The following is a 10,944-nucleotide window of genomic DNA, read 5'->3' as shown; positions in this document are numbered from 1 at the left end:
TTATCGTAAAAACCTTTTTCATATAGCCTGTAGACAAATCTGAAATTTCATAAAGACAGATTTACTTATATAAAAGCTATATTGCATTTCATATCGTCAACTGTTTTCCGTGTTTTATTTTGAACCTTTATCATACTTGATGCTTTGAATATAATTTTGAATTTACAAACTGATTATGTGCAGAAATAGAATACTTTACAGTTTTACAACTGTATTCATTTCTTTCAATTGTTTAAAAGCCGGGAACGGGCTGGGGATGAAAATCGTCGGTGGTCGAACTATACCAGGAACAAAAACCGTAGGTGCCTATGTAGCCGCCATTTACCAAGGGGGCGTGGCCGAGCAGCTGTTAGGAGAACTACAAGAGGGTGAGCATACATACAACACTCTAAATTTAAAGTTCCATAGTAACCATGCGTGGATCCAGATTTGTTTTGGCAGAGGAGACTAATTTTCAAAAGCGTAAAATTTATGCTAAAATGATATCGCTTTATGACAGGTGATCAGATTTTGGAATGGAATGGGATTGATCTCTCGGACAAGACTTATGAAGAAGTCCAGACAATTATATGTCAGCCTAATGGAGAGATCGAGCTGGTAGTGCGCCCGTAAGTCAGTCTACTAACTTATCTGTATTAGGAACATGCTGAACCTAATTGTTATGATATTATATGCATTGTACATGTTTAAAATGTAAATTTCTGGCCTATGGAGGAAAAATGTGTATTAATTGTCAAACTATTAAAAGAAAAGAACTTGCTTATCCTTCTAGAATAAGGTTTTTTGTAACTGGATAGGGCAAATATATTTTTACCCTATCAAATATATTGATATAATGTGTGATCATATGTAAGACTCCAAGTTTTAACTGTTATATAATGCAAAGCAAATATTTAAAAAGAATTTCTTGCCTAACTGTTATGTGTCTTGTTAACAAGAGCTCCCCATAGAGCAGGAAGATCTAAAACAGAGGAGAGTTATGGTTCTTCCTATGATAACTTCGAGTTCGTCTCTGATGACGTCTATGGTGAGAGGGATTTTTTATATATTTAAAACGATTTTATAATTCATTTGTTATTTACGTTGATTTTTACTTTTTAGTTTTAATTTCAAAAAGATACGTTAATAATCAATTTTTTTAAATGAAAAATGTGAAAAATTGTGTATCGATCATCTTGTCAGGAAATCAAGAAACAAATTACTAATAAATTGTTAAAAGAAGCAAGTCTTAGAATATTGAAAAATTCATTATAATTACCTTAATTCGTTTTTATACTTCATGTAAATTCCTTTAAACGAAAATGTTATATGCTATTAAGTGCCTGAATTCACATTTGTAGAGAAATGCGTCAAGTCCAACCTTGGAGTGGACCCCGGTCAGCTTGCAGCACAGTTGGCGGGAATTAACGACACAGAGTCCCCCAACGCCTCTCAGTCGTCCTCCCAGCACGAGTACTTCACCCCCAGCGTGTCCTCCCAGTGTAGCTCTCCCCGGTCAGACCCTGCCTCCGTGTCCTCGGACAGACAGCGGGGAAACAGCTCGGACGACCGCTCACAGAGAACCAGTTTAGACGATAGACAGACGACGAGAGCAAATGTTGATGAAAAGACCGCAAGAAACCATACTCAGGACAGGCCTCAGAGATCCAGTTTAGATGAGAGGTCTCAGCGGTCCGCGTCGGACGATAGACCACAGAGATGTAGTTTAGATGAGAGGTCGTCTCGGTCAACTTACAATGGCAGGTCGCAAAGAACCAGTTTAGAGAGCAAATCGCAGAGGACTAGTTTAGAAAGGTCACCAAGGCCGTCACCACGACCGTCGCCAAGGCCGAGTGTGGAGGAGAAGCGGAAACAGGTGGCGACCCCTGACGACAGACATCAGTCACGTGTCCTAGAGAAGTCCGACTCTGTGGACAAAGTTGACAAGGTATGGTTCGTCAAATTACAGGAACAACTGTTATGTTTTCACTTCTTGTTGGAATCATTTTACGAGACCATAATGCAAAACATTTTTTATATTAATTGAGTTTTGCATAGAGAAAAATCCGTTTGAACCATCGCTAATATGAATTAACCTCCTCAAAGTTATCTATTGCTTATCATTTAGATGTATTGTGTGATAGTCCAAATAATTGATTTGAAAAATAAAATATCTAATGTTCAGATAAGGGTTGAAATTTAAAACATTGTTATATGATAGTGCTGTATGTGTCATGTAATGTTGTGCTAAAGATTTATTAAATAAATAGCTTTGTTCTTTTCTTCAATGTAGTCTACACAGCAAGAAGACAAATACTGGGGAGATATCCAGGTACGAAACAGAGATCAGCTGAAAAACGGAATCATTCTTCCTTTTGATTTCCAGATATATATTGTTAATTTTATTGATAAGATTAATTGTATCGTAAATCCATGATGACTCTCGTTGTACATTTGGTATCGTCTGAATGGCTGAGTTCTGGATTAATGTCGCGCCTGTTGTTTGTAGCTGCAGCTGGGCCATGATGAGCACGAGAGTAACCTACACATACACGTGATACAGGCGAGGAACCTGAAACCTAAGGACATCAACGGCCTGTCCGATCCCTTTGTCAAGATTTACTTGCTGCCAGGAAGGTGGTAGGTTACAGCTTCTTTTTTTTCCTAACAAAAACACCCCTTTAAGTTTATTTGAATAAACGATTCAGTTCAAGAGCGGATTTTCCATGTGATGAAAGAGTGTGTGGAGAAAGTTGCTTTAAAATCACATCTTCGAAATAGTAGATTTTCGAAATCCCTCTAGATTAGTTATAGTGAAAATAATATATTAGTAAATGAATGGGTTTTAAAAAAAATTGTAATTTTTATGTTTTTAATTAATTAAACAATTAGAGAAAGGTTTCAAAATATCTGTTTGAGTATTTATAATTAGGCCTATATAAGTAAGACAAAAAAGATTAATATGATTTTATTAAAAGACAATGTTTCAGCTTTGCATTATAACTTTTATCATCAAACAGTTCCGAGAACAAGAGGCGAACGAAGCACATTTCACGGACACTGAACCCAGAGTGGCATCAGACCGTGACTTTCCAGAACATCCACCACGAGGAGGTCAAGTACAAGACCCTGGAGATCACCGTTTGGGACTACGACAGGTTCAAGGCCAACGACTTCCTAGGGGAGGTCGTCATCGACCTGGCCGGTGAGGTTCTTGTTGATGCATTCTTTTTGTTCGAAATTTTGCCATTTAAAAAATCTTCACATTTTCTTTACATAACATTAAAATTGACGACATTCTGATATTGACATTTTATGGTCAAGATATTTCTCTTTAATTTTAAACTGATAATAGAATTTCACATCGCAAATCCTATATTTTTTTTATTGTTTAAATAATTTAGAATGGGGCAACGGGGAAATGTTGTGGCCGCAGACCAGTTTATCATTGCAAATAGCAAAATATCCAAATTTAGTCCTTGTGAATGAAAATAGGTTTTACAATCATCGACATCTTTTCGTGTAGTTGAAGGGTTTCTGAATGACGAACCTCATTGGTACCCTTTACAAGACCACGACCCGACAAGAGGGGTGGAGCTTCCAAAGCCAACCGTGCTGCCACCGTCCGGCAAAACTAACGACGTTCGGAAGAACTTCGCTTCACAAAGCGTCTATAGGACCTCTCGGGATTCGCCCAATATGCAACGACGAAAGGTTTGTTATCAAAAGGTTTTTAATATGACTTTTGGTTTATTTTAGCTGCACAACGTTTGAAAAATGTTGAGCATTATAAAGTAATTATGGCAAAAATTTTATCTTTATCGTCCTTTTTCGATCATGCAATAGTGTTAATTTTGGGTTACATGAAGGATTTCTTTGGAAATGAAAAAAAAAGTTATAATCTAAGTCTATTGTTAATAAGCTTTGCCCATCGTGTCCAGAGCAGCCTAACCTATCAAATTAAATCAAACGTAATACAAAAAAAATTAAAATAAATTTGGAATGTTCTATTTTGAAATTGGTTTTTAGCTTTTGAAGATATAGAGAACATGATGCCTAGTACAAACATATACAACCAACCACGGAATATGGACAATAATTTGTCAATAATTAAATAAGTTGAAGCTAAAGAAAGCTCTCTGATTTTTGATAGAAGGAAAAACCAGACAATATGGGGCGAAGACGGCGGTCCCTAGGGAACTTGTCTGATGTAGACCGTAAGACAACATTTACCCTTTACCATATAATGTTGTTAACATGCATGATAAAAACCTTTTTTTGCTACGCCTGCATTGAACATTAATAACTAACCATGCAAAAAATACTTCTTATTTTATGCTTTGTTTCTCGATGATGTTAATTGTGCTGCTTTCTTTCTGCAGAAAACGATGTTTTTATGTAATTTTCTCAATATATATGTAAACATTTGTTCTTTCGTTTTTGCATGTTTGTTCATTTTCCGTTTGATTTTTGTATTTTGTTTTATTCGAACAGAATTAAAGTCAGTCAACATGAGAAATGCTGTTTTTGTTCAGTAAAGTAGAAGAAGGTATTGCCATGTTTTCTTTTTACAAATAAACAAATTTACACATGTATATTTAAATTGCATTATAGAAAATATACTTCTAGTACACTGTGAAGTTGTCAACTTTCAATATTTACTCAGAACGTTCTAGTCGTTATATACTATTGTTTTAATGGTAATGATTTCCATTGTTTTCTTGCAATAATTGAATTGTTTTATGACTTAATATGTGCGTCAGATACTAGTTTGCGAAAATAAAACAATGACTTCTAGTAAAACGGTTAAAATGCATAAAGACATCTCGATATATTTTTTGTTATTCTTGCATTTTTGTGTTTATTGTTTATCACAAGAAAATTTAAACGTCATCCTATACTATTTTACTGACAAATTAATCCTTCAAACGAATGTTTTAGCGTATTTTGTCTTTTGACTAAGACATCTTAACATTCAAAATTTAAACACTTATGAATGCGGTCACTAGTATGAAGACGTTTAAAAGTTCTCTCGGAACCCCTCCAACCTTTGCCTTTTTCTGCTGTGTAGGTTCTTCTACTTCTGACTCCTTGGAAACTTCCTCTACTCGCTCGACACCTCTTCTACGTCGCAAACCACGTGATTTGCAAGTTCAGTGTTCTGCGCATGCACCTGGTAATGTAACCCATTGTTTCAGTGGTTTGTCGCACATCCTGTCTCTAGCACGACACTTCCTGTCTCCCTGTTCCCCGAAGAGAAAACCTCCTTCCGGTGCACGTTCATTTCGGCGGTTCTTTCATAAGAAAAAAAATGACAGCAGGTTATACATATATTGTAGTATGTCTATGTGTCACACCAAATATGGAATGCAATAGATTCAAAAAAGGGCTGAATGAATCAAGTTTTGATATCTGTTTGTTTTTAAAATAAAACCTTTGCAAACCACGTGCACGTTTGCTTTGAACCGCATGATCTTGTAGCAACCTCTGTCATTTCTATTTTCTCTTTGGGAAATGGTGTATTGATTTTTTTCTTTTATTATTAATCTGTATATTTATGATTGGTTTCTTTTACATGAGTGTACGTTTGCTATATGTTGATTATAATCATTATTTGCGTTTTCATATGTCTTGTATACTAACAGAGAAAAAAGGAGGAACTGAACATAACCTCAGATTTTAGTGATATAAACAAAGGCGCTAGTTTTATGTTTCGTTTCATTTTATACTGTTAGTAAGTACTAGCAGATGTTAATCCAAAATGTTTTTAGTGACATTACATCATACGCATGTGTATGTTTGTAGATAATAACTGCAAAGCGTTTCATATTTTTTTAGCTTTTACAGTAAAACAGATTTGTAGTCCTGATTTTAAATGTGCACGTGGAATTCCAGTGAATTAGATATCCATACCACATTCGTATTTTAAAATTTGTTGAAGGAACATCACGGCAAATTTTGACACATCACTCACTCAAATTTGATATATTGTCCAAAATGATTAAACCTATAGCTTTTACTCACTAATTTTAGAATCTTTAGAGCTGTTGCCACATATTGGGACAAAACATTTAAATGGAAGTGTTGCTAATGATGATAATACAATGTATAATAATTTGCAGATAAAGATATTTCTGATACTTTGCCCCATTATTTAGTTATATGTTAAGGTAAAACTCACGCTGAATAATTTCTTTTCCAGGAGTATGACAACCTACTGGCACTATCAAAGTTTTGATTGACCAGAGTGTTCATCTAGGTATAAAGGTTTGAAAATTGTATTGATTTCCTACAAAATTATAATTATAAAGTATTTTTTGAGATACGTTAAAAAGTTAATTTTATATTGACCACAGTTTTCAGTATATCACCCACTTTTAATTATTCTGACGCTTTTAATTTATTCACAATCCATAATTTTCATTACCTCTAACCTTAACGTTGAAAACTATATTTAGGCAAGTTGCTTGTTTCCTCAAAATATCATATACTTAAAGAAACGTTGGCGTGAACCTGATTTAAAATACTCTTGAATTTTTTCATACAAAATTCTCTCCTATTCTAAACACTCTCCATTATATTTTGTTTCAGGTCTTTTTCCAAAGCAACCTGTGATATGAACTTCATCAGAATTGTTTTCAAATGTAAACGGTGATATGTATATTTGACGATCTGTGGCTTTTGCTTGGAAGTCAACAAAAGTCTTACTAAATGATATAGATTGTTTTAAAAAATCTTTTCATTTGAGTATTGTTCTTCATTGAATCGGCAGTGAATCGGCAGTGAAAACAATTTCATTATCGTCTGATTTTGTCACAGTTTGTATCACAGTTCATTATTTAATGCATATACACTGGATAGTAGAATATAAAAATATACTTTCGATTAGAATTAATTGATTGTAGATATTTTACTTTAATTAGTATATATATATATTCCATATTTCTTTTCAAAGAACATGTTTCATGATATGGTGACATTCTGTTAAAATTAAGTGAATTCAAATTTCTTTTGACATTGGTGCAATTTTTTATATGTTATACAGTGTAGATAATGTAGCTAAGATATATCATACCATTTATTTTACATTTTTACTTGGTGTTGATATTGCGACAGATGAAATAATGATTAATTTTACCAACAATATTCTTTAATGATACAAAGGTTGTTGGCTGGGAAACAAACCCAAGAATTCCATTTTTACTCACAAAATACCCATCCCATCTATCATCATTTTTTTATATGAAAAAAAAAATAAAGTAAGTTAAAAAAAAATAAAATGAGTTTTTGTATAGACGACATATTCACCCAACTCCACTGTAATCCATCTTCATTATTGGTCGTTAATTGTGACTCTATTTTAAGTTATTTTAAAGTGTTTTACTGTTAATATATATGTATGAAGTACACTTGTTTACTGTATGAACATATATAATATGCTCTGTAATTGTTGAATTTTCGTGAATGTGATTTTTCGTATGAATTCCAGTTTATAATAATTATTATTTTGTACTACGTTGGAAGTGAGATAGGAAGAGAGGAAGCGTTATGGTTTTGAAGGCAATAAAATAAACCCTTTTTCAAAAGTCTTTGTTTATTTGATTTATCCAGGAAAATAACTAATTATCGATTGAACATTTCATTTAAAAAGCTTTATTATTCAATGAATTACAATATTTAATCAAAATCATCATATAGATATTTGAAAAAAAAATTTTTATACTTTTCTTTTGAAAAGTATTTTGCGATAAATTGAATAGATATTTACATGTATTTACGTGTTTGGAATTTTTAAAGACAATTAATTATCTTTCTTTTCACTGATAGCTTTAAGTTTTATTTTTACCGTATATAACAATTTTTTTTTACTCACAGTAAGTCGCCCAATTTATTCTTACATACTAATGTGTGTGTCATTTTAACTGATGGACTCAAAACATTCATGAAAATAATACAGAAAATTTTCAAATACAATTGTAAAAAAAAGCATTAAATAAAATTTTCTATAGTATGAAAGTAACGGCTGTATCATAAGTGTATTTTTTTCTTCCACAAACTAACCAATTTACTAAGAACTATTTCTTTAAAAGAAATGTCATGTTATAAACTGCATGGTCTATTTGTTCGTATTTTCAAGAAAGGGACTGAAGATAAAATAATTATATTGCCCTTTTTAACATTTTTGAAGTATTGAAGGTTCCAATATTCAAATAAAAATTTTGTTAAATATTTTACAACTGAAATCGGGGAACAATGATTTTTTTATGGGTCAACAAAAGAATTGAATTTAAATCTACTTAGGTAGCGTTTGACCCGGAATTGCTAGCAAGAGGGCAGATCAAAATAATTCTAAAGATACCAATTCTGAACTTTTCTAAGGTTTATTAAATTTATGTCAAATTCCCAAGAAACCGCCCACCGCGGTTGTTTTTTTAAATTTGATTTATACATTAATTTTGCAAATCTAGAGCCTATTTTTAATGATATTCTAACAATCTCATTAAATTGGCTATTTTTCTATTACACGAACTGATTTTGATTTTTGCGAATCAAATCGGGTCATACGCCTGGAAAAAAAATGATAAGCTTAACAGTACTACGAAGATCAAGTACTCACCAGATAAACCTCAGTCGCTGGAGACGATGGACGGTGGTTACATTGGCGGCAGACAGACCACACAGGAATTTGTACCAATAGAAGAGCGCGGGATTCCGCGTGCCATGGTTACTGACCGTTCCGTGAGAAAATTATGAAGTCACCTAATATACATGGACTCTGCAAACATGTAAATACCAAAACGAAGGCGGGTTTGTTTAGGATAAATTCGGTGGTTAACCTTTAAAACTGTAATGTTGTTTTCACGCATTAAAAGGTCTTTATTTTTCGCAAATTCAACAGTCTTTGATATTTTTTCTTACATTTTCTGTTGATTTGGTTTCAGGGAATGTATTATTTACCACGGAGAGAACATCAAAACTTTTTAAAAATCCTAATTGTTGAAAATTTTAATTAAAACAATCATATTTATGATATTTGCTAATCTTATTCTCTCCTCCTCTGTTTAATGACCAACTAAAATGAAAACATCAACACCATGTTTTTTTAATATCGTATTACCATAAAAATATTTTATTAAAATATGATTCTATAATCTTCCTTTTTATTGTTATAGAATACATAAGAATCCTCCGTGATCTGAAGTATCGAGAATTTTGAAATGTATTGAAATTCTCTAAAGAGGAGAGTCTAAAATCGGTATCTAGAATGTGACTTGGTTTGTTTACATGTAAACAAATCTACAACATAATATGATAGTACTTAACGGTTCTCTCTGTCTCACCCCAAGAATGTCTCCACAAGGGGTGAAATGAAAGATAGCAGATATTACTAACTAGGGAAAACTGTATCTTCCCTGCTAAGAATACAAGATAAGATGATTTGGGAGGACTTTACGCGGTTTAATACTAATATGTGTCTAATTTTAAAATGATATCTATGTTTACCAAACTGTCACATTACGCCTAAGTTCATAAGGCAGATATGTTAGTATTGACATGCCTTGATTCTCTTCTTATTACCATAGATACTTAAATGATGAAACAGATACACAGTTTTTTCATAATGAAAAGTACAGCAAAGGACTTTTCAACCCTGGTCATTAGTTAGAAATATAAAATCAAAACACCGGTTCGTAAGAATGGGAATCTTTTAAAGTGCAAGAAATTGAAAGTAAATAAACATATTAAAAATTATAAGATTTCATAAAACATGCATCTATTATAGCCATTGTTCAGATTAAGTGTTGGCATTAGAATGAAAAATACACCTATGGGCAAACAGACTGCCTTAAATACTAACATGTACAAGTAATAATGGATATCTGGTAAAGGCTTCTTTTCTATGAAGTTAAATAAAAAAACCTGATACTTGAATAATTATATTTTTTTTAATTCAATTCCAAATCATTATTATTTATTAACCATTTTAAAGAATTAAAAATTTAAAATTAGACAATTTCTGTATATTTATTTTTCTTAAATGCATAACTTATCAGGAAAATTTTGTGGTTGCTTGTACGTATATTTTTTTGTTAAGATAAGAGTGTAATCTATCATTTTGAAATTTTTTCCAATGATGTACAACTTGAAAGAACATGTTTTTTTTTATAATTTAGATAAAATGCTTAGCGATAGATTGTTGAATAGTTTGCATACATTAAAAGAAGTAGCATATATGTTTAGCCTAATAACATCTAATGGAAGAGTAATTAATAATTAACACCTTCTAAAAATATTCTTTTAACATATCTGCTGAATTGATTAAAACATTTCTAATATTTTTACTTTTCAAAATTAAGTTGACAGGAATATGGTAAATTCCACAGGAAGAATGTTTATTAGAGCAGAATATGAAAGAAATACTTTTCTTGTGATATAAAGTGAATTTTATAATTAAATGAATTTAAACTTTTTTTTGTTTTATATATTATAGATAATTTCATTCATAATATTGTTTATCAATATCATGCATGTATATGTATTAATTTTGCATATTTCACATAATCAAAGCATCTTTAATCGATGAAAATATGCTAAAAAGTTTTCTCCAAAACGAATCACACTCTGTTCTCATTTACTTTAATACAATTTATTTCGGAGGTAATCAGCCATCTTGCTGTCACTTCTAAGTTGAAATAATGTCAGCAAGATACCGGGCTTACCTGATTAAACTGTCCACGTAATGACCTAGATAAGAAGCAGACGATGGAAGAATGTTCCCAGTGACATGGTGACGGGTCCCAAGTTGATTACGGTCAGCAATGAATAAGTTAATTTATGACCACAACATGAAGATATGATTTAAGAGTGAAAGAGTAAATGATTTCATCTTTACTGTCTTTTACTGATTTTCAATCTAAATGTATAAAATTATAACAAGATAAATTATTTGTAATAAATGTATAA

The 10,944-nt window shown here is 32.0% G+C and overlaps 1 protein-coding gene across 10 annotated transcripts in view; it reads left to right on the top strand.

The window, feature by feature from the left end:
• LOC105326677 (uncharacterized) overlaps positions 1-7,565 on the top strand; it is a 40,894-nt gene extending 33,329 nt beyond the window's left edge. For 2 of the 10 annotated variants that reach the window (XM_020066550.3, XM_020066548.3), the window contains 12 exons: positions 240-368; positions 500-608; positions 939-1,027; positions 1,341-1,927; positions 2,273-2,311; positions 2,489-2,619; positions 3,000-3,184; positions 3,506-3,693; positions 4,133-4,196; positions 5,051-5,300; positions 6,182-6,238; positions 6,571-7,565. In XM_020066550.3, the coding sequence (XP_019922109.3) occupies positions 240-368; positions 500-608; positions 939-1,027; positions 1,341-1,927; positions 2,273-2,311; positions 2,489-2,619; positions 3,000-3,184; positions 3,506-3,693; positions 4,133-4,196; positions 5,051-5,300; positions 6,182-6,221 (1,811 nt within the window). In that variant the 3' untranslated portion in view covers positions 6,222-6,238; positions 6,571-7,565. Of the gene's footprint in view, positions 1-239; positions 369-499; positions 609-938; positions 1,028-1,340; positions 1,928-2,272; positions 2,312-2,488; positions 2,620-2,999; positions 3,185-3,505; positions 3,694-4,132; positions 4,197-4,473; positions 4,529-5,050; positions 5,301-6,181; positions 6,247-6,570 lie in introns of those variants that run through there. The other 8 variants (XR_002199422.3, XR_899900.4, XR_002199423.3 and 5 more) reach the window with 8 other exon arrangements.
• Positions 7,566-10,944: the final 3,379 nt, after the last annotated feature.

The sequence above is a fragment of the Magallana gigas genome, chromosome 4 (genome assembly GCF_963853765.1).
Source record: "Magallana gigas chromosome 4, xbMagGiga1.1, whole genome shotgun sequence".
In the NCBI taxonomy this organism is placed as follows: Eukaryota; Metazoa; Mollusca; class Bivalvia; order Ostreida; family Ostreidae; genus Magallana; species Magallana gigas.
This window is presented reverse-complemented; position numbering and strand designations above follow the sequence as displayed.